The 23,367-nt window shown below is 47.9% G+C and overlaps 1 protein-coding gene across 1 annotated transcript; it reads left to right on the top strand.

The window, feature by feature from the left end:
• The first annotated feature begins 1,839 nt into the window (after positions 1–1,839).
• LOC132591512 (uncharacterized protein K02A2.6-like) lies at positions 1,840–6,768 on the top strand. The gene has a single exon (XM_060270318.1). The coding sequence runs from the start codon at positions 2,328–2,330 to the stop codon at positions 6,396–6,398; it is 4,071 nt and encodes a 1,356-aa protein (XP_060126301.1). The 5' UTR covers positions 1,840–2,327; the 3' UTR covers positions 6,399–6,768.
• Positions 6,769–23,367: the final 16,599 nt, after the last annotated feature.

The following is a 23,367-nucleotide window of genomic DNA, read 5'->3' as shown; positions in this document are numbered from 1 at the left end:
CTATGGGTGCTCCTGATGAACACACAAAGCTTTCTCATGCTGAGTCAGGTGCTGCAGAACATAAGAAGAGCAAAAGGCTGTTCAGTCAGGCCAATGGCCCATGCAGTCCAGGATTCAGTTCCTACCATCCAGTTGCCTGTGGGAAAACTCCAAGCAGGACCCAAGCACAAGAGCACACTCCCTGCCTGCAGTTCTCAGCAAGTAGTATTCAGAAACATGCCACCTCTGACTATTCTTCTGCACAATGCAAAGAAGAAGAAGAAGAAGAAGAAGAAGAAGAAGAAGAAGAAGAAGAAGAAGAAGAAGAAGAAGAAGAAGAAGAAGAAGAAGAAGAAGAAGTTTGGATTTGATATCCCGCTTTATCACTACCCGAAGGAGTCTCAAAGCAGCTAACAATCTCCTTTCCCCTCCTCCCCCACAACAAACACCCTGTGAGGTGGGTAGGGCTGAGAGACTTCAGAGAAGTGTGACTAGCCCAAGATCACCCAGCAGCTGCATGTGGAGGAGCGGAGACGCGAACCCGGTTCCCCAGATTACGAGTCTACCGCTCTTAACCACTACACCACACTGGCTCATAATTTTATATACCTCTACAGTTCATGACACCCACCACCACCCTACTCATCATTTTGCACCCAAACTAAAAAGCTCCAGGCTTTGTAACCGGTCTTCATATGGGAGATGCTCCAGCTCTGTAGTAATTTGGGTTGCCCATTTCTGTGCTTTTCTCCATCTGGCCAAGTGTGGGGGCCCAAATGGCAACATGGCTGGCACAGATAAAATCTTCTGCACTTTTCAATGGGCATATTAACTTGAGGCCACTTGTTCTGATGAGCAGCATAAAGAGCCCAGAAAAAGTGTAATTATAGCGGGTGGAAAAAAAATATGAAAAATGGCAGCTTAAGGAGAAGATTAGTTTTTTCTCAAGCCAGGGAAGAATAATCACAAAATTAGAAGAAACTGATGGAGGCTGTAAAGAGGCACTAGAGGGAAAGTGAGGTGTTAAAATGAAAGATGAGCTGGGCTGATGAACTTCCCCTGTTGAGATTTTTAAGAAAGTAATGTGCAGGTGAAGAGCTTTGCAATAGCCAGCTCTGGGTGAAGGCTCTTTCAGCAAAAGAGATGCAGAAGTGGATAGAGTTTCCATTAGATGGTATCTGGCACAAAATGTCCAGAAGCTGCAACTCCAGCAAAATGCATCAACATCTAAACCATTTTAAATGATGTTAATAAAATACAGTAAACCCCAAATACAACAATCCATCGTCTCAAAAGAGCAGAATGCATTCCATCATAATCAGACAGCAATAGATATGATACAGGTGTCTCATATACCAAAGACCCTGTGCTCTTTCCCTGGAAAAATGGATTGATTGTGAAGCCTCTCTGGGAGGAGGTTAGTGGGGCCCTGAAAACTCTCAGCTCCCAGGATTCATTGAAGGAAGTGACTACTGATTGAAGTGAAATCTTGTTGGCATCGGTCTTGAGAGACAATGGAGTGAGCATCTGGAAGTAAAGCCAAACTGCTTTGTTAGCAGCATCAAAGTGACCTCTCTGGGGCACAGTGCATATGGTGGTCCTGGGCTGCCCAGATGACAAGACCCCCCTCTCAGCCTCAATGATGTGGTTGAATAGAAAGCATAGTGATACATTTGACACCAGTTTGGCTGCAAGATATGTTGGAAGGAGGTATTCAAGGTGCTATCCAACCATCTTAGGGACTCCATTCTAGATTTCTGTAGGGTTTACTCCTAGTTTCTTCTTCTCCCAAAGATATCCCACAAGGCAGCGGAGATTTAGGATCAGAGTTCTCCTTTTCCTAGTGTTATGTACTGAGCTGAATCCTAGAACAATAGGATTCAGAATCAGCGGGAGCTACCCAATCCAACTCCAGGTGGAAGTGAATCCGCAACCTGATTGGCCTGCTGGAGCAGCCAATCAGGCGGCTGGCAGAAGTGAATCTGCTACCTGATTGGCCTGTAGGAGCAGCCAATCAGGCTGCAGGCAAAAGTCAATCCACAATATAATTGGCCCACAGGTGTAGCCCTGAAGTAGCCAATCACGCAAGGCCCATTGTGTAAATAATGTATATAAGCAGATGGTTTTGGGAAAAGAGCCATTCGTCTTCTCTTCTCCTCCTTGATGACTATGAGCTGAATAAAGAGCATGAAATTCACTCTTGACTCCGAGTATATTTCACTGGCGACGAGGATGGGATCCTGCTGAGCTGACCGCCACCACGCACTGCACCGCAGCACCGCCACCTGCTGCACCGCTGCATCGCACCGTGCATCCAGGCTTCAGCTCCAGGACCCAAGGAACCCAGAATGGCAACCGACAGCAGCTTCTCGCCATTCAAACCAGCATCAGGAGACTGGGAAGGGTACGCCGCCCGTTTCAACTTCCTCCTGCAAGCGAAAGAAGTCACCAACGATGCCATGAAGAGGGCGACATTCTTCAGCGTCTGTGGAGAGGAGACGTTTGAAATCGCCCGGGCTCTCCTTGCACCTAGAGATGTCGCTACCGTCTCTTACAAAACAATAATGGAACGGCTGAAGGAGCACTTCTCACCACAGCCCTCGGTGGTAGCTTGCCGAAATGCCTTCTACGCAAAACGGCAAGCCCCGGGGGAAACCATAACTGGGTTTGTGACCTCCCTCCGCCAAGCCGCCCGGTTATGCAACTTCTCAGAATTGGAGAACATGCTTCGTGACCGCCTCGTCGGTGGCCTGAGGGACGAGATGTTGCAACAACGCCTCTACGCCAAAAAAGACCTCACGTTCCAGATTGCTCTGGAGGAAGCCCTGGCAACCGAAGCCGCCGAGAGGTCAACGCAAGAGGCACGACCGGCCCCGCCATCCCAACCGAGGGTCTACCACGAAGACCTCACCGACGAATCCGAATCTGACAGGGAGGAAGTACACCGAGTACAGCGGCGCACTCAAGCAGCACACACACCACAGCAGCCTCGACGAGAAGGAGGGAACTGTGCTAGCTGCGGGGAGAACCACGAGAGGAGGACCTGTCGTTTCCGCAACGCAGAGTGCAGGCAGTGCAGAAAATTGGGACACATCGCCCGGGTGTGTCGGGCTCGACTCACCCGTCGACAAGCATCAGATGACCGACCCAGGAGCCCCAGGTCACACGGCACCATGCGCCAAGGCAACTCGACGGAGATCACGGACTACCAGGTATTCCAGTTGCCCCATCCCAGCACAGAGAAAATTTATATAGAGGTACAGATAGAGGGAGCCCCATGCCGCATGGAGCTGGACACGGGTTCAACTCTATCCATAATCTCGGCCCGAACATTAAGGGAACTGTGCCCTAATGGGGGTCCCAAACTAAGGCCGGCCCCATTCACCCTCCGGGACTTCCAGAAACGTAAGGTCCCTACTATGGGGGTGGGGACCTTCAGGGTGCAATATCGAGGGCGAAAGCAACAATTGGACTTGCTGGTAGTTAAGGGCCCCTACGTTAGCTTACTGGGACTGGCATGGTTTGGACCTCTGGGGCTAGCCGTTACCGGGGTGAACCGCACTAGCTTACAAGTGGACGTGGACGCCATATGCAAAGAGTTTCCAGGGGTTTTCGATGGGGCATTGGGACGATATACAGGACCCCCCATTGCCCTACAGCTAGACCCCGCTGTACGACCCATCAGGCACAAGGCCCGCCGGGTCCCGTTTGCCCTGAAACCCCGCATAGACGAGGAATTGGACCGGCTCGTGGAGCAAGGAGTGCTGGAGCCGGTGCCCAACGCCCCCTGGGAAACTCCAATTGTCACACCCGTCAAGCCTAACGGTTCGGTCCGCATCTGTGCAGACTACAAATGCACCATAAACAAGGCTCTCACGGCCCATGCATACCCAGTGCCAGTGGTCAGCCATGTCCTCGCCACCCTGGCTGGGTCAAAAATCTTTGGCAAACTGGACTTGGCCCAAGCGTATCAACAGTTGCCTGTGGACGAAGCCACAGCAGAGGCTCAGACGATTGTGACGCACAGAGGGGCATTCAGAGTAAAGCGGCTGCAATTTGGCGTTAGCGTGGCACCAGGCATATTCCAGAATCTAATGGACTCTCTCCTTAAAGGGATTCCTGGTGTCACCCCCTTCTTCGATGATGTACTGATCGCCGGGCCCACACCAGAGGAATTTGAGGACCGCCTCCGCTCCGTCCTGCACCGTTTCCAGACGGCGGGCCTCAAGGTGAAGCGGGAAAAGTGTTTACTGGGAGTGCCGCAGGTGGACTTTCTGGGATTTAAGGTGGACGCAGAAGGGGTCCATCCAACCGGTGACAAGGTACGGGCCATTTGTGAGGCCCCAGCGCCCAAGAGCAAGCCCGAACTTCAGTCATTCTTGGGACTATTGAACTTTTACCATGCCTTCCTTCCCCATAAGGCAGCGGTAGCGGAGCCCCTACACAGACTCCTAGATAAAAGGGCCCCTTGGGTGTGGGGCCAGCGACAAAGGGCCGCATTCCAGGCAGTCAAGGACTTGCTCGTCTCGAACTCGGTCTTGGCACACTTCGACGAGAGGCTGCCAGTGGTGCTGGCATGCGACGCCTCTCCCTATGGCATCGGCGCTGTCCTGGGACACCAACTCCCGGATGGAAGAGAGGTGCCGGTGGCATACTTCTCCCAGACGCTTGCTGCAGCCGAACGAAACTACTCACAGATTGACAAGGAGGGTCTGGCAATCGTGAAGGGCGTAAAAAAATTCCATGATTTCTTGTACGGGCGGCCCTTTACCATAGTGACTGACCACAAGCCGTTGCTTGGCCTGTTTGCCCCTGAGAAGCAGACCCCCCAAGTGTTGTCTCCACGTGTCCTCAGGTGGTCAATTTTCCTTGCCGGCTACCAGTATGCACTAATCCACCGCCCTGGGAAGGCGATGGGCCACGCAGACGCCCTCAGCAGGCTACCACTACCAGAAACAGGCCCCGACCCAGCGCCTGCGCAAGAGGTTATGACCCTGGAGCTGCTTCCCGACCGACCCATTCAGGCACAAGAAGTTGCGCACCATTCCACAAAAGATAGGGTCATCTCCCGGGTCCTGGACTGGGTGTGGCGAGGATGGCCCAGCAGCAGCCCCGGGCCAGAATTCGCTGGCTACACAAACCGCAAACATGAACTGTCGGCCCACAAGGGGTGCCTGTTATGGGGAAGCAGGGTTGTTGTTCCCCAGCCCCTCCGCAAAAGGGTCCTCACAGCCCTACACGAGACACACCCAGGGGTAGTGAGGATGAAGGCCCTTGCCAGGAGTTATGTGTGGTGGCCGGGGATTGACAGAGAGATAGAGGCCTGGGTCCAACACTGCCAGACCTGCCAAGAATCCCGCCCGGATCCCCCAAGGGCCCCAGTCCAGCCCTGGGAGTCCGCCCGACATCCATGGTCACGCTTGCACGTGGACTTCGCTGGCCCCTTCCAGGGAAAAACATTCTTCATAGTGGTGGATTCCTACACCAAATGGCTGGAGGTCGCACTGGTACCATCCACTTCTACGGCGGCAGCCATCCGGGTACTACGTAAGCTGTTTGCGACCCACGGGCTCCCTGACACCCTCGTCTCGGACAATGGAACCGCATTCACGTCAGAGGAGTTCCAGACCTTCACAGCGCAGAACGCCATCCGCCACATCCGCTCAGCACCATTCCACCCTGCCACCAATGGCCAAGCGGAGCGCATGGTGCGGACCACCAAGGACAGCCTCCGCCGCATGACACAAGGGGACTGGGAATACCGCCTTGCCGCATTTCTTCTAGCACAGCACAGCACCCCAAGCACAACGACGGGCCGGAGCCCAGCTGAATTACTAATGGGCCGGCGCCTTGCAACTAGACTGGACCGACTTCACCCCGACAGAGCTCAGGATGAGGTAGTGGTGGGGAAAGGCAGGAACCCCCGGACATTTGTGGCCCAGGACCCAGTGTATGCAAAGAATTTTGGGGCAGGCCCAGCATGGGTACCCGCCACAGTCACCAAGGTGACCGGTCCCGTGTCGTACGAGGTACTAACGGAAGGGGGGCAATGTTGGCGCCGCCACTGCGACCAGATACGGCGACGATTCCCAGGAGGAACCCGGGAGGAGAGTGGGACAGAGGGGTCCCAAGGGGACAGCAGGGCAGTGAGGCCTGTAGAGCGAGAGGGGTGGGCAGAGGAAGCAGAAGCAGTAGGCACAGAGGGGCGCCCCGAGGCTGGAAGGACACCGGAACCAGAGCTACAACCTAGTGGTTCAGTGGCGCCAGACCAGACAGCCCCGGCACAGCCAGCAGCCTCGGAACACGAGCCAGAACCAGAACCCCTGACCAAGGAACACCCCAGGCCACAACGCACACGGAGGCGGCCAGCAGACCTTGGGGACTACGAATGCAACTTCCCGGGCAGGACTGGAACTTAGAGGGGAGGGGTGTTATGTACTGAGCTGAATCCTAGAACAATAGGATTCAGAATCAGCGGGAGCTACCCAATCCAACTCCAGGTGGAAGTGAATCCGCAACCTGATTGGCCTGCTGGAGCAGCCAATCAGGCGGCTGGCAGAAGTGAATCTGCTACCTGATTGGCCTGTAGGAGCAGCCAATCAGGCTGCAGGCAAAAGTCAATCCACAATATAATTGGCCCACAGGTGTAGCCCTGAAGTAGCCAATCACGCAAGGCCCATTGTGTAAATAATGTATATAAGCAGATGGTTTTGGGAAAAGAGCCATTCGTCTTCTCTTCTCCTCCTTGATGACTATGAGCTGAATAAAGAGCATGAAATTCACTCTTGACTCCGAGTATATTTCACCTAGACAGGCTACCTTCTCAAGATGATGAGCCCCACCTGCCCCTCACTTCCCCCTACAGCACATGGAGAAACTGCCTTCTTGACCATTGGACCCCCCTGTTAGTCTCATCCACTCAATCTGCCGGAGCCTGTCTTCGCATGCTGGGGAAGTCCCTACTCATGGAGGGTTTGAGATCTATCAGCTAACCTCATCTGGTTTAGCTGGCCAGTCAAAGTCATTTCTGGGGTGTGGCCGCTGTCACAGGCTGACAGCTTCTAGGAGCTCCAGGTGAGAGCTGAGTGCAGGATGGGAACCAAAAGAGAACAAACTACCCCAGAAAGAGCATGTGTCCTCCACCAGAGGCACTACCCCTCCCCTAACAATTCCACCCCTTGCAGTGGAATGATATTGCTTAAAATGTATAGTGCAGGTGGTGGCCAAGCTGGCTGTCACTCCATCTTGTGAATGCATGGGGTGAGGAGGGGACTTATCTCTACCTACTTTTTCCACATGGCCCATAGCTTTGTGAATCCCTGTCATGTCACCCTTACCTTTAAAAAAAATAAAAATAAAAATATCCCCTTTCCAAATGTAGGGGAATTAGCTAGAACCGAACACTTTATTCCAAGCATGATCTCAGGATAGATTTATATAACACAGCATTGAATTACTGGCGGTTTTGCTATTGGTCGCCCTTCCTAATAATGGGCTCCACCATTTCCACTGCTGCCACCTTTTTCACTGCTGGGCTGCCATTTACACTGAGCTGTCCATCGCATGGAGGAGAGGGCTATCGAAGGCCACCAGCCATGATGTCTGTGCTGTGCCTCTAGTTACAAGCAGTAATATTTCTGAATCCCAGCTTCTGGAAACCACAGGAGGGGAGAGTGCTTATGTGTTTGGATCCTGCTTGCATGCTTCTCTTCCCATGTTATTAATACCCAAACTGTTTTCCAGACCAGTCACCACCAACTAAAAACCCATCAAATAATATGTGAAGCTTGGATACCGAGTGCATTCACCTTACCTTTATTTACATGGAACCACATTTGCTATTTTGTCACCTATTCATCCAGTTTGGAGACATTCTTTTGGTCGTCTTTGCAATCTGCAATTGTTTTTATCACCCTGAATAATTTGATGTCATCCACATATTTAGCCGCCAGGCTGCTCACTCTGTGATGGATGATAAGTTGTAATTTTGTTGGGTTCCAGTTTTCCAAAAACAATTGAAGACATTTTTGTTCTAACGAGCTTCCTCAGATGGATGAATAGGCCCCTGCTGTGTATGTCCTCTTCATGTTGTTTTTAAATTTATCTCCTGTTATTATTAATTTTGTGCTATTTTTAACTGTTTTTTGTTATATTTTGTACATTGCCTTGGGGCATATATGAATTAATGAACAACAACAACAACAACAACAACAACAACAACAATTTAGGCTTAAAAGCAGAGAAAACTATAAACAAACTGATTCATCACCCTTACCTTAGGCTGCAGCAACCTCCGGCTTTCAAAGCTATTTATGTATTATTTATTTTGCAGATTTAGTCCTGCCTTTCAGTCACATGATTCTCATGGCACCAGACAACATTATTATTATTATTATTATTATTATTATTATTATTATTATTATTATTATGGGTTTAACCAAAACTCACATATGCATTACCCAGCAATTCCTAGACCTTTGGCTAATGGATGGGAGGATCACAATGGACTCTGCAGCCTTAGATCTACAATTGATTGGAATACGTTGTTCTTTCTAACCCCCAGTGCTTGCTGGAGGGGCATCAAGAAGGCACCCTTAACCCCACCCCCCTTTCAAATAATCTGGATGTTTTGGGGTGTGCAAACCCAAACTTATCTTAAGTAGACTCCTTTATCTTCTTGGGTGGTCCATGTAAAATTAGTATGTCACTGTTAGGGCTCTGGACATCTAACCAGTTTGGGGACACCAACAGACACCCTGTTTTATCATTTTCTTGTAGTGGCAGCAGGGGATATTTTGCATCTAACATTTCCAATGCAAAAATAAAATAAAATAAAGAAATGCAAATTTCTGCTGTGGCAGATGGATGAGAGGTGATTTGAGGTCAAAACTATTTGATACACACATTTTCTCTTGCTTGAAAATATTAACTAGTGTGGGCGTTAGGTACAGATTGGCCAAAATGAAATACAGTGGGAAACGCTTGTATTTTTCACAAGGTTGATGAGGTGAAATCATTTTTCAGGAGGGGTGTGTGCCTTAAGGGTAACTGCTGTGAGGGTGACTGATTTTTGTTTGTGCTGTGCTAGATAAGGGGAATTTGGCAAGTGTACCTAGCTTTTTTTTTTAAAGGTATTTCATAAAAAAAACATAATACAAGGAGTAGAGGACCGCACAGTTTCAGCCCTAATAATAATAATAATAATAATAATAATAATAATAATAATAATATTTATACCCCGCCCATCTGGCTGCGTTTCCCCAGCCACTATTATGAGAGATGTAAGGAACAGTTTTCAGCCCAAGGGCCACATTCTCATTGTCTCCACAATCCCATACCCCTCAACTGTCCAGGAAAAACCAGGACACCCCAATTCTTTCCCACAGGAGCACTGTGGTCATTTTGGCTGAAATGATCTCATGTGATTTCGCACTGTGATCTTGCTCCCCAAAAATGTTTTTTCAAGAGCTATGATCTTGCGCAGTGCCCCAAACTAAAAAGTGCTTTTTCTGGGCCACAGTCTCATGCTGGTCACGTAATTTGCATAGGGGTGCAGTTCCAGAAAATGATGTCCTGGATTTTCATTGCAATGTGTTGGAGGGTATGCAATCCTTTGGAGGCCACAAGCCAGAAGCAAAAGTGGATGAAGTAACTAATGTAAATGTTACCTTTGTGTATGCTAATTTCTACAAAAAAAAATCATACACCCCTCTCTATCTTCCATCCAGACAAGCAAGAGGCATGATCCCTAAAATATACATCTTTCTGTGCAATTTCCCATAAGGCATGCAGTTTTTTGCTTGGAGACCTGCAGGGCAAAAGTAAGAGAAATGTGAATTTTTGAAGGTAGCTAGCTTTTGGTTTGGAATTTTTTTTTCCATTCATGTTACAGTAAAAGAGACTCGGGTCTACAAGATCTGCTGTGGATGTCTGTAAAGCAAAGCAAATTCCATCAGATTTACAGGTCTTGAACTTCTGTTGGATGGTAATATGGACAGGTGTAGAATAATTAATCTGAGAGCAGGATGGTGGAAGCCTAGGGAATATCAACTGAACGGGGTGGGGGGGGGGAATCCAGCAGGGAGATTAAGGGAACAGTTTTGTGAGAAGTTCTCAGAATTCACTGAAACCACCAGGTCTGGGTTGCAGCTGCTATTCATAGGGCAAGCAAAATATTAGCAGTGGGACAGAGTATAAAACAGAAAGAGGTGATAGGTCTGGCACTGTAAAAGGCATTAGATTCCCACCTGGGATTTTGCAAAGCAAAGTTAGCTACCAGAGTTGTAAGGCCAAGACAGAGTGGTCTGTAGGAATCTAAAAGCATGAAAGAAAACAAGTGATGTGTGTTGGGTTTTTCTCACTGTCTATCCATCATACATATAAGCAATTAAAAGACTTTTTTATTTCCTTTGTGCAAAAGTCAGGAATATTGCAGTCAGACATTATTTCCTATGAGATTTGCACTTGCTCCTAACACACACACACAATCTTTGGTCATGCAAAAGGATCTGTGCTCTCTCTCAACAAGTGATGGCAGCATGTTAAGGGTATTAATGGCCATTGATAGTCAGCGGCAACTCCAGGTCATTGGCAGGTGGGTCTCACACCCATGTGCCTGAATGAAGATGAAAAGAAATAGAATAGTGTGGTTTCTTTATTCTTTGAATGTATGCTAGAACAAGAAAACCAGTCTGAATTCTGGAGTTTGGTGGGGAAAAGTTGCTATGAAACCTTCCAGACTGCTGCTACTTTGGGGCACAATTCAAGCACGTACCCACCATTTTCAGATTTCATTATTACAGTTGATTAAGAGGTTCCAGTTGATTGGACGTCTTTCTTTTCCAGCCTCTGGAACTTCTCTTCTATGCTTTTTTCTTCTTTCTTTCCTTGATCTTCATCAGCTGAATCCCTCAGCCATCTTCCAAGCCTCAATATATCTTCATCTTATATCCGTAGCTACTTCCCCACACTCTTGAAGCCCTTTGTCAACATAACCAGCACTCCTCTTTCCTGAAAAAACCTGACTATCTGAGCATTTAGAACGTCAGTTGCAATCATTTGGATAAACCAGGATCATGCCTTATCTCACTTGTCACTCTTAAAGTATATGCCAGTGAGTGACAGGAGATTTCTGGTTCCATTGAGGATTCGCCAGCCAGAGACAGCACATCGATCAAGACCCAGAGATACGTGCACTGTGCCATGGAAGACAGGGAAGTTGGCAAATTGACACAATTGTTGGCTTATTCTTTTGCTTCGTGTGTCTTGTCTGCTGACAACTTCAGCCCAAGGTCCACATTCCCTTCTGAGCAACATTCTGAGGGCCAGAAGGTAGGTGTGGCCAGAAGCAAAAGTGGCCAGAGCACAAAATATGATTCCCACCTCCCATCCTTCTGAGAGTAGGCTAGCTTCTTCATACTCTCACATCTCTCTCCACCCAGGCAAGTATGGAGCGTGGTTAAAGTTAACTGATGTTTCCAACCACTGGGTGCTCAAGGAAGGTGCAAAGCAGGGTTGGTGAAGGAGGGTGTGTGACCTGAGGAAAGTCCTGAGGACCAGATAAAGAAGCCTAGAGGCCTTGCATCCCTGACATAGGCCAATTCCCATAGTTCCCGGGAAAGAGGGAATGGCTATTAAACCACTCTGAGAACTGCAACTGTGTGAGGGGAGCAAGGGTCCAGTGGTGGAGCTTCATGCTCTGGCACCGGGGGGCGGAGAGCAGGTGGGGGCAGGGCTGGTGTGTGTCCCTCGGGCGGGGCACACCACCCACTGGGGCGGGGCGCACATTATGGGGGTAGGGCATGCTGCCCACAGGGGTGGGGCATTGTTCTGGGGACGGGGCGCGCCATCTGTGCGGGCAGGGCACCCAGCGCGGGCGGGGGGCAGCCGTGATGGAACCCGACCAGGATCACACTGCCGGGGATGGTGCACTCCCCCCACACTCCTCTGCCTCTGCCAGTGCAAGGGTCTCCTAAGAACTCTCAGGATTCTTAACACACTATAGCTCCCATAATTCTTTGGGGGGAGCCATGACTGCTTATACTGGCATCATAGTGCTTTAAATGTATGGTGTGGATGTAGCCTTAGACCAAGATGGTCCAACTTTTCATACCAAATGGGCCACAAGAGTACTTTGACATGGAACTCACGGGGCACACACTGCCTTGTTGCATGCAGGGAGGTTGAGGCCACAATTTGACACACATACCCAAACCCTCACACTGCCTTCCCAAAGCCAGCTAAGTGAGGCACCAGGCTTCGAGGACGAGGTACAATGGTCTGACAGGGCCATAGAACCCTTCCACCTACTTCCCAAAGCTAGGAAAGTTCTAACTAGACTTTGGGAAGGATGTAGGAGGACTCGAGGACCCTGTCAGACACCTCCTTCCCAGTGCCCAGAGCCTCAATTACCTGCTTTGGGAACACTGTGTGAGGGCTGCAGTGAGGAAGGGTAATCAAATGTTGCTGAGGGTCACAAAAAAAGGCCTTAAGGGTCGGCAGGCTGCTCTCAGGCTGTGTGTTTTACTGCCCTGCCTTAGACTAAGGAGGAGGGATCTGGCAGCTAGGATTGGTTGTAAGTAACTAAGCAGGTGGGTTTGGAGGAATCAAGACTTAGGTTTGGTGGGACAGTGCTTCTGTTTGCCCTAATAGACCAGCCTCCACTGACTATTTCTCTTTCATCATGCTGACTGACACACAAAGTTGCTACAAGGTGGCCAGCCCATTTCCCAATCCCATTTCTCTGAGTGTTGTACTTCATTAAATTGGCACTTGTTCTGTGCCTTACTGTGTTTCCATTCGCACTTTGCATCTTGCTGGTTTTCTCATTTACATCATAATATTGAGCTGTGTATACCAAGCCACACAAAGGTATGCTTCCTATGTGACTGCAGCACCATCATTAACGTCGTGCCACCACCCCCAGGGAAGCTGGTGACTCTACTCAGAACAATCAATTTGTCCTCTGTCATTGGCAGGAGCTCCCTGCTGTGGCCTTGAATAATAATGAAGCAGGAGACCATTCAGAAGGTACAGAGCACCAGATGACAAGCCAAAAAGTGTTACGTTAAAAAGTAAAAGTATTACATGGTGGGGGAATACACTTTCCAGGAGAAACTCTGGAGAATGCTGAATGTGTTGTTGTTGTTGTTTAGGCATTTAGTCATGTCCGACTCTTCGTGACCCCATGGACCAGAGCACGCCAGGCACTCCTGTCTTCCACTGCCTCCCGCAGTATGGTCAAACTCATGTTGGTAGCTTCGAGAACATTGTCCAACCATCTCGTCCTCTGTCGTCCCCTTCTCCTAGTGCCCTCAATATTTCTCAACATCAGAGTCTTTTCCACGGAGTCTTCTCTTCTCATGAGGTGGCCAAAGTATTGGAGCTTCAGCTTCAGGATCTGTCCTTCCAGTGAGCACTCAGGGCTGATTTCCTTCAGAATAGATCAGTTTGATCTTCTTGCAGTCCATGGGACTCTCAAGTGTCTCCTCCAACACCATAATTCAAAAGCATCAATTCTTCAGTGATCAACCTTCTTTATGGTCCAGCTCTCACTTCCATACATCACTACTGGGAAAACCATAGCTTTAACCATACTGACCTTTGTGGCAAGGTGATGTCTCTGCTTTTTAAGATGCTGTCTAGGTTTGTCATTGCTTTTCTCCCAAGAAGCAGGTGTCTTGTAATTTTGTGACTGTTGTCACCATCTGCAGTGATCATGGAACCCAAGAAAGTAAAATCTCTCACTGCCTCCATTTCTTCCCCTTCTATTTGCCAGGAGGTGATGGGACCAGTGGTCATGATCTTAGTTTTTTTGATGTTGAGCTTCAGACCATATTTTGTGCTCTCCTCTTTCACCTTAAAATGTTTTTTAATTCCTCCTCACTTTCTTCCATCAAGGTTGTGTCATCAGCATATCTGAGGTTGTTGATATTTATTCTGGCAATCTTAATTCCGGTTTGGGATTCATCCAGTCCAGCCTTTCGCATGATGAATTCTGCATATGAAATTATATAAGCACAGAGACAATATACAGCCTTGTCGTACTCTTTCCCAATTTTGAACCAATCAGTTACTCCATGTCCAGTTCTAACTGTAGCTTCTTGTCCCACATAGAGATCTCTCAGGAGACAAATGAGATGATCAGGTACTCCCATTTCTTTAAGAACTTGCCATAGTACGCTGTGGTTGGTACAGTCAAATGCTTTTGCGTAGTCAATGAAGCAGAAGTAGATGTTTTTCTGGAACTCTCTAGCTTTCTCCATAATCCAGCGCATGTTTACAATTTGGTCTCTGGTTCCTCTGCCCCTTCGAAATCCAGCTTCCACTTCTGGGAGTTCTCGGTCCACATACTGCTTAAGCCTCCCTTGTAGAATTTTAAGCATAACCTGGCTAGCGTGTGAAATGAACACAGTTGTGTGGTAGTTGGAGCTTTCTTTGGCACTGCCCTTCTTTGGGATTGGGATGTAGACTGATCTTCTCCAATCCTCTGGCCACTGCTGAGTTTTCCAAACTTGCTGGCATTGTGAGTGTAGCACCTTAACAGCATCATCTTTTAAAATTTTAAATAGTTCAGCTGGAATATCATCACTTCCACTGGCCTTGTTATTTGCAGTGCTTTCTAAGGCCCATTTGACTTCACTCTTCATAATGTCTGGCTCAAGGGGTGTACGAAACCTCCATATCTTTCTGGTATAATTCCTCTGTGTATTCTTGCCACCTCTTATTGATGTCTTCTGTTTCTGTTAGGTCCTTTCCACTATTGTCCTTTATTATGGTAATCTTTGTACGAAATGTTCCTTTCATATCTCCAATTTTCTTGAACACATTTCTGGTTTTTGCCATTCTGTTGTTTCCCTCTATTTCTTTGCATTGCTTGTTTAAGAAGGCCCTCTTGTCTCTCCTCGCTATTTTTTGGAAATCTGCATTCAATTTCCTGTATCTGTCACTATCTCCCTCACATTTTGCCTGCCTTCTCTCCCCCCCCCCGCTATTTGTAAGGCCTCAATGGACAGCCACTTTGCTTTCTTGCATTTCCTTTTCATTGGGATGGTTTTTGTTGCTACCTCCTGTATAATGTTACGAGCCTCCATCCATAGTTCTTCAGGCACTCTGTCCACCAAATCTAAATCCTTAAACCTGTTCCTCACTTCCACTGTGTATTCATAAGGGATTTGATTTAGATTGTGTCTTACTGGCCCAGTGGTTTTTCCTACTTTCTTCAGTTTAAGCTGGAATTTTGCTATAAGAAGCTGATGATCTGAGCCACAATGAGCTCCAGGTCTTGTTTTTTGCTGACTGTATAGAGCTTCTCCATCTTTAGCTGCAGAGAATATAATCAAACTGATTTTGATGCTGCCCATCTGGTGGTGTCCATGTGTAGAGTTGTCTCTTGTGTTGTTGGAAAAGTGTTTGTGATGACCAGCTTGATCTCTTGACAGAACTCTATTAGCCTATTTCCTGCTTCGTTTTGAACTCCAAGGCCAAACTTGCCAGTTATTCCTTTTATCTCTTGATTCCCTACTTTAGCATTCCAATCTCCTATAATGAGAAGAACATCCTTCTTTGGTGTCATTTCTAGAAGGTGTTATGTCTTCATAGAATTGGTCAATTTCACTTTCTTCAGCACCGGTAGTTGGTGCATAAACTTGGATTACTGTGATATTAAAAGGTCTACCTTGGATTCATATCGAGATCATTCTATCATTTATGAGATTGCATCCCAGTAGAGCTTTCGCCACTCTTTTGTTGACTATGAGGTCTACTCCATTTCTTTTACGGGATTCTTGCCCACAGTAGTAGATATGATGGTCATCTGAACTGAATTCGCCCATTCCTGTCCATTTTGGTTCACTGATGCCCAGGATGTCAATATTTATTCTTGCCATCTCATTTTTGACCATATCCAGTTTACCAAGGTTCATGGTTCTTACATTCCAGGTTCCTATGCAATATTTTTCTTTACAGCATTGGACTTTCCTTTCACTTCCAGGCATATCCGCAACTGAGCAACCTTTTGGCTTTGGCCCAGCCGCTTCATCAGCTCTGAGTCTACTTGTACTTGTACTACTTGTCTACTTGTACTCTTCCACAGTAGCATGTTGGATGCCTTTTGACCTGAGGGGATCATATTCCAGCGTCATAACTTTTATATGTATATGTACCCAGGGAGAGCTCTTGAGCTTAAGCCTAGAACCCTAAGCCTTGAAGAAGTCTAAGGGTTAATGGCTTGCTCACCAGAGTTGTAGCACTCCATTGGGTGGAGGGCCCTAAAGTGGTTTATTATTAAAAGCTAGCTCCTAGTAGGGTGGACTGTGTCTCCTACATTACATGTGATAGCCCTCTCTGAAGGCATCCTTTCTTAGTGTTATTCATCCTTAGGTCCACAGATGTTACTGGACTACAACATCCAGCCAGTTTAACCAATGGTAAAGGATGATGACAGTTATATTCCTGCAACATCAGGGGACCAAAGGCTCTGGTTGAATGGCTGTCCGGTCTGAGCCTGGTTAAACCCAAGAAGGGAGAGCAGGAGGGGCCTTGAAGTTGCCTGTGATACAGTTAGCACAGGACTCCCTGTAATAGTGAAATAAGGCTGTATTTCTATTCAATTTAAAGAGATTCTTTCTAAATTTGCATCATACACATTTTATACAAATCTGTGTCCTTTTGGGGGCGTGATGAATTGCATGCCCAGACTCTACAGTTCCCCACCTCTCCAACTGGACAGTAATAAATGACACAAAGAAATAGGATCAAATCAGGCCACAGTTTTATTGTCTAGAGATGTAAGAGGTTTGACATAGGTATTAGGCAACCATTTACTTCCAGCCCAGCTGCCGGAAGTGACGTCAAGGGTCAACCCAGCAGCGGGGAATTCCTAAGACTCACATCAAATAGGGGAAAACCCCACGGGGATTGCTGCCTTGAGGAGTGCTGTGGCCTGAGCCCCCGCCTGGGCATGTGGACGGAAGCAACACCTCCTAGATCCATTTAACAGGATATCCTACACCTGGAGGGGGCAGGCAGAGACTACAATGCCCACCCTCCAACCAAAACTAAGGTTTTAAAAAAGTAAAGAGACCCCTGACCATTAGGTCCAGTCGTGACCGACTCTGGGGTTGCGCGCTCATCTCGCATTATTGGCCGAGGGAGCCGGCGTATAGCTTCCAGGTCATGTGGCCAGCATGACAAAGCCGCTTCTGGCAAACCAGAGCAGCACATGGAAATGCCGTTTACCTTCCCGCTGTAGTGGTTCCTATTTATCTACTTGCACTTTGACATGCTTTCGAACTGCTAGGTTGGCAGGAGCTGGGACAAAGCAATGGGAGCTCACCCCGTCACAGGGATTCAAACCACCAACCTTCTGATCAGCAAGACCAGAGCCAATTTGCTTGGTGGACAAATTCCTGCCTGGCCCTAAATAAGGTGACCAACAATACCATAGCAAGGTCAGAAGCAGGGCCGGCTCTAGGGGTAGGCTGGGTGGCGCGGGGCGCCAGAGCACTGGGCCCGCAGGGGGCGTCGCGCTGCACACAGTGCCCGCCCACTAGGGCGGGGGCGTCGGAGCGATCTCCGCACCACGGCGCCAGGGCGCCCAACATGCTTGAGACGGCCCTGGTCAGAAGTACCAAACAGCATAACAAAAGGGGTGGGAGATCTGACAGGAAAAACCCTGGTGCTCAGGGTAGGGCAGGCCACCTTAAGTATCCTGAGAGCGGACCAGAAGGAAACTTATCTGGTCCTTCAAGCCTACTCCAAGGAGGAGCCTGCCTGCCATTTGCCAATTCTGCAGGCAGACTTGAATCGGAATTCCTAGCTGCTGAGGAGAGCTGTTGGCAACCCCACCCCACCCCAACAGGCCAGTCCCCAGCAGCCTGAGCCACATCAGATCCAAGTGAGAGGAGGCAACACCAGCCTGCAATGCCGCTGAACCGGAAGGGTAAGGTAAGTGAATTAAGCAGGTGCCCTATTCTTGGCTAAGGGGTAGACATGGGAGGGGGAGATAGGTCAGTCATTTTGCCATTGATAAAGGTCTCCAGTTGTTTCTTAGTCATTGTAGGAAATTTATCTGTAATTTACCTAACAAAGGAGATACATATGCTCCTTGCCCAGGACCATTAAGGCAGTCTCCTGGTTCCCTTAACCTAAGTTCCCTTAACCCAACATTTTGCGGCCTAAGATACTTACCTGCAGGGTTGCCATGTTTTGAAGAGCAAAAAAGAGGACACATTTGCCGACTTCTACTTTTAACTAATGCTACGAAGATTCTACCAATGAAAAATAGGTGACCTGGAAAAAGAGGGCATATGGCAACCCTATCAGCCAGCCAAGCTATAAATAAAATAAAATTTGCTGACTTGTCACAACACCCGCTTCCCTCTGCTTAATAATAGGCCTGCTCTCACATTAACCATCTCCTGTCCAATTCCCTCCCCTCCATCTTTTCAACAATTTTTTTTTCCTGAAAGGCTGACACCCAGGACAATGCTGATGGAGACTTGTGTCTTCATCTTTGCCAGCTGAAAAAGAGTAATTCTACATTGCCTGTTGCATCTGGGGTTCAAAAGTTCAACCTGAGCTTGAAAGTAATGGAGCTCTGCCAAAGAAGCCATACTTAGAGAGAATGACATAATGTGGTTGTTAAGTCAAATGGACTCAGATCTCCATGAATTTAACAAATGGTTGACTTCTGCTAAGCCTGCGGTGGATAGTATTAGGATATACCTCCCTATGTGAAATGGGGGGGGGGTCCTAAGTAATGTTATAATTGGTTGTTTATTTCCATGGCTCTCCTTATAGAAGGGAACTTTTCTTTAATGTGTCACAAACGTCTCTGCACAGCTGCGACCAAAAAAATTTGAGTCCGGGAAGAGCTGCCTTCAACTCTTCCAAGTCCTCCTGCATTCATGTCCGCAGGCTCAAGCCGAGAGCTTCCGGCAAATCGTTCTTGCCCAGCTGCACCATGATCGCCGCAGGTGTGCCTTCTGCAGACAGCTTCGCCCGCACCGTCGAGAGAAGCTCCTCCCAACGCATTCCTCATCTGGACACCCAGGAGATGCACACGTGGTCGGGGAGTCCGAGCCTGCATCCGAATCCAGACTCTGCCGCCCTCCTGCTGGCCAGTGGACAATGCTGTGCCCGACTATCCAGATGTGCAAGGTAGGCGGATCTAGGAATGAACAAAACAACATTAGCAACTGCACCTCAGTGCCGCATGCAAACATAACCCTTGTATGCTTCAGATTTCCAGCGGCCCAGATCCTTAATCCTGTCGATGGACAGGCCCCAATGTAGCTGCCCCAGTACAGAAGGAATGAGGTGCAAACTCACTAGCAGGCCACATGCTGCCATTGCCTTACACATCACTGCAACAAATTGATGCCTCTTTAACAGGGACCCATCCTCATGGACCAGGAAGGGGGCAATCCCAGGTGGGCAAAGTGACAATTTTTTCTTGGCATTTTTCACTGGACAAGGGCTGGGCTTGCCAGTGACAGGCAGCCTCATCAAGGCACCTCTGCCCAACTGGTCCATTTTGGAATTTCAAATAGTGAGCACCAGCTCAGCATCAGACAGCTGAACGTCCTGCAAAAGCAAGCCCCTGGGAGCCCTTCCTTGTCCCGAATCCAGAACCTCTTCACCCACATGCAGGGCACCAAAAAATGCAATCGAAAAGGCTGCCGAAAGAGTCTCACATCATCAATAGACCAGCAAACTAGTCTCAACTTGCTGTGCACAGCGCATAAAATATCAAATGTGACCGACCTCCTACCTGGCGACTTTGGTGGCTGCAACCTGGCCCAGCCCTCAAGAGCCTTGCACACCACAAACTTTACACAAGGGTCTCTAGAATAGAGGGACTTACAGAAAAATGAAATGGCAAAAGACTGAATTCAGATGGACTTCACAGCATGACCCATAAACCGCAGGTGAGCCAAATACTGCAACACCTGCTGTGTGGATGGCGACCCTGTACTGTCGCTTGTCAAAAGCTGTGCTCTAAAAGCTAAAAAGTCCATCCAGGCCTTCTTATAAGACCTCAATGTGGAAGGAGAAACAGATGCTACTACTCCCTGAAAGACTAGCTGCTGCCAAGGTTCCAAAGCTGAACCGGGAAATATTCCGGAAGCTGCTGAGCATCCAGAGCCAGGGATCTGAAGCGCTCCATCTGAAAATGGGATAGGGCATCAGCAATATCATTATTAGCGCCAGGAATAAAACGGGCAGAAAATACAATAAAAAAATTCCTTCAGTAGCACCTTAAAGACCAACTAAGTTTTTATTTTGGTATGAGCTTTCGTGTGCATGCACAATCTGAAGAAGTGTGCATGCACACGAAAGCTCATACCAAAATAAAAACTTAGTTGGTCTTTAAGGTGCTACTGAAGGAATTTTTTTATTTTACTTCGATCCAGACCAACACGGCTACCTACCTGTAACCAGAAAATACAATATTAAACTTGAGGCACCGCAGCACAAACATGCGTAACAGGGCAAAGACTCTACTGGAGTGGGATGACTGCTTTGCCAAAATGCTCACCACGGCCTGATTATTGGACCAGAAACAGACCCGCCGGTCCTTGAACTCCATGGTCCAGATGTGCACTGCCACTACAATGGGGGGAAACTCAAGAAAGGTTAAATCATGGGTAATGGCTGTACCCTGCCAATGCTCAGGCCACCTCTGAGCACACCAACGGCCATGGAAATAAAGCCCAAAACCCAAGGAACCAGCAGCATCCGAATGGACCTGGAAATTGAATTGCAGATTCAAAGTATCCTGCCACAAGGATATGCCATTGAACTCCCTCAGGAATTCAAGCCACATCTTGAGGTCTGCCCTGACCTCGCTAGGCAACCGCACCCGATGATGGGGTGACCGCAGGCCTGCAGAAAGACTTGCTAAGCATGCACAAAAGTGGCGACCAGGGGCAACCATCCTGCACGCGCAATTCAAATGGCCCAACAGGGAATGAATCTGCCTCAAGGTAACTTTTTCCCGTGGCAAAAATTCCATAATGATGTCTTGCAAAGCCACCAATTTTAGTTCAGGCAAAGCGGGAGTTAAAGCCACAGTATCCAACTGAATTCCAAGGTAAGACAACCTTGTTACTGGGCCTTCAGTTTTATCAGACGCCAAGGGAACACCTAACTCCTCAGTTAGGTCATTAAAAGTGTGCAATAATAGCAAGCATTCATCCAAATCAGTTGTGGAACTTAATAAAAGTCATCAAGGAAATGGGTCACGCTCCTAAAACCTGTCTTGGTATGCAAAGCCCAGTCCAAAATTGTACTGAAGGCTTCAAAGGCTGCACAGGATATAGAGCAGCCCATAGGCAAAGCCTTATCCACATAATAAGCTCCATCTAACTGGAACCCAAGCAACTTAAGATCATGTAGATGAACAGGAAGTAAGCAAAAGGCAGCTTTGCCAAAAGTGCACCTTTCTGAAAACTCCTGATCAACTTAACTGCTTGGTCAAAGGTGGCATACTTGACAGAACACAACTCAGGAGGGATAACATCATTTACTGATGAACCCTGTGGGTAAGATAAATTATGAATTAGGCAAAATTCCCCGGGGGCCTTTATAGGCACCACACCCAAAGGGGGAAGGTGCAGAGGTTCCGGTTTCCGCCTGCAGGAATGGCGGACCTGTTTTCCATCCCTCTGACCTTCGTAAGGAATTTGGCGGTTGCTAGGGGAGTAAATGGCAACCCCCTACCCTCTCCGGGGGTTACGGAGAGGGGCCGCTGGCCCGCGATGCCCCCAGACCCACTCCGACTGTTTATGGAGTGGGGGGAGCTTGGGCTGAAGCACTTACGAGGGCCAGGACTCCCGGACGCTAATCTGCATGGCGGGGATTTCCATGATTAAAGAAGATAATTAGGCTTAAATCTATGGACATACTTCAGAAGGAGGGGCAGAAGCGCTGTTTACTGCCGAGAAATCGTTGCTGCTGAGGGTGAGGAGTTAAAGGCTGTATTTCATCTGGAAGAAGAATTGATGGGGACGGAGCGATAAGGGAAGCGAGTCTTTTTTATTTTTTTTCATATGAGTTACTTCGTACCTTCCCAGACGTGATGTCCTGGCTTGTTTGGAGTGAAAGAGAACCAAAAGACTGTGTGAGTTGAACTTTATAAACTGTTGTTATTGAGCATATTTTTTGAAGATGAGGAGTTGCTGACGAGAAAAGCCCCCCTCTAGTTGGATGGGAGGAGTGCCTGGACGCGTTCGGAGGATTTATGAGTTGTGACGCACTTTGAATTGGAGCAGCGACCTGAAGCTAAGTTCAGCTATAGGGCAAGGAGATCCATTAATTTACCAAGAGTCTATGCATGGTGTGAGGTTTGGTTCTTCTGCCTGGAAAAGCTGTAAATTTTATAAAGATCGTTAATCTATGAGAGAAAACGAAAGTGATTTGAGTTTTTTTAAGATGGCGCTGCTTCGTGTTGAGAGTCGACGCAATAGGGACGCTCCAGACCAAGAAGATTTATGGGGAGGCTGGACTGATTAACTCACTCAGGAGAAAGAAGATTTGTGAAACTTTGTTTGACATTTATCTCAGCAGCTGGGAAATAATCGGTTGAAAGAGGAAAACATCTATTTGACTGTAAGGGAAAGATCTGGATTATTATGAACTCGGAGAGACGATTTGAACTTTAGAAAAAAGACGGCAGTGGACGGTTGCGAGGAATCCCCAATTTCTTGAAGCATGGGAACCCAAAAAAAAATTTCTAGATGATTTGGCATAACATTCGGTTTGATTGATATATATGTGTATAATTTGAAATAATGAATGTGATATAATTGGTTTTAATTGGAAAAATTAATAAAAATATATTTTAAAAAAAAACAAAGGGGGAAGGTGCAAATCCAGGTAGGGAAGGCGCTCAAATGGGCCAGCTATCCTACCCAAAGCCAGTTCCTTCCTGCCTTACAACATCAGGCATCTCTCTTACTAATTTCTGATTTTTGACTTTCAAAGCCCTAGGCGGGAATGCCACTGGGATATGAAAGCCTTCAGAAAATCCAAGCCACAAATATGAAGCAGCAACCATGTCAGAGTACCTGCATAGCCATGCCCTCAAGGTGGGCAGCTTAATGGGAGTACGAACTAGGGTCCATAAGACCCCACTTAACATAGCAGGTTGCTTGAGGAGAGGCTCCCTTCTGCTCCTGCTGGGAGTCTCTTCTTGCCCCTCGAAAGGGCCGCTTAACCCCACGGGATGTGGCAGGGTGACTCCGAAAACATTTATCACAAACATGGGAATACCTACATCCCTGACGCTGGCAGGTTCCCTTATTGTATTCCCAACAAATAAGACACCTCCCTGGCTTCTTAACATCTTGCTTGGATTTTTTCTGCACAATGGATTTACTCTCG

Source organism: Zootoca vivipara, chromosome Z (assembly GCF_963506605.1).
Source record: "Zootoca vivipara chromosome Z, rZooViv1.1, whole genome shotgun sequence".
Lineage (NCBI taxonomy): Eukaryota > Metazoa > Chordata > Lepidosauria > Squamata > Lacertidae > Zootoca > Zootoca vivipara.
This window is presented reverse-complemented; position numbering and strand designations above follow the sequence as displayed.

Bases quoted from the DNA above. Each gene is read 5' to 3' on its own strand.
- LOC132591512 (XM_060270318.1), top strand. From the start codon at position 2,328: ATGGCAACCGACAGCAGCTTCTCGCCATTCAAACCAGCATCAGGAGAC.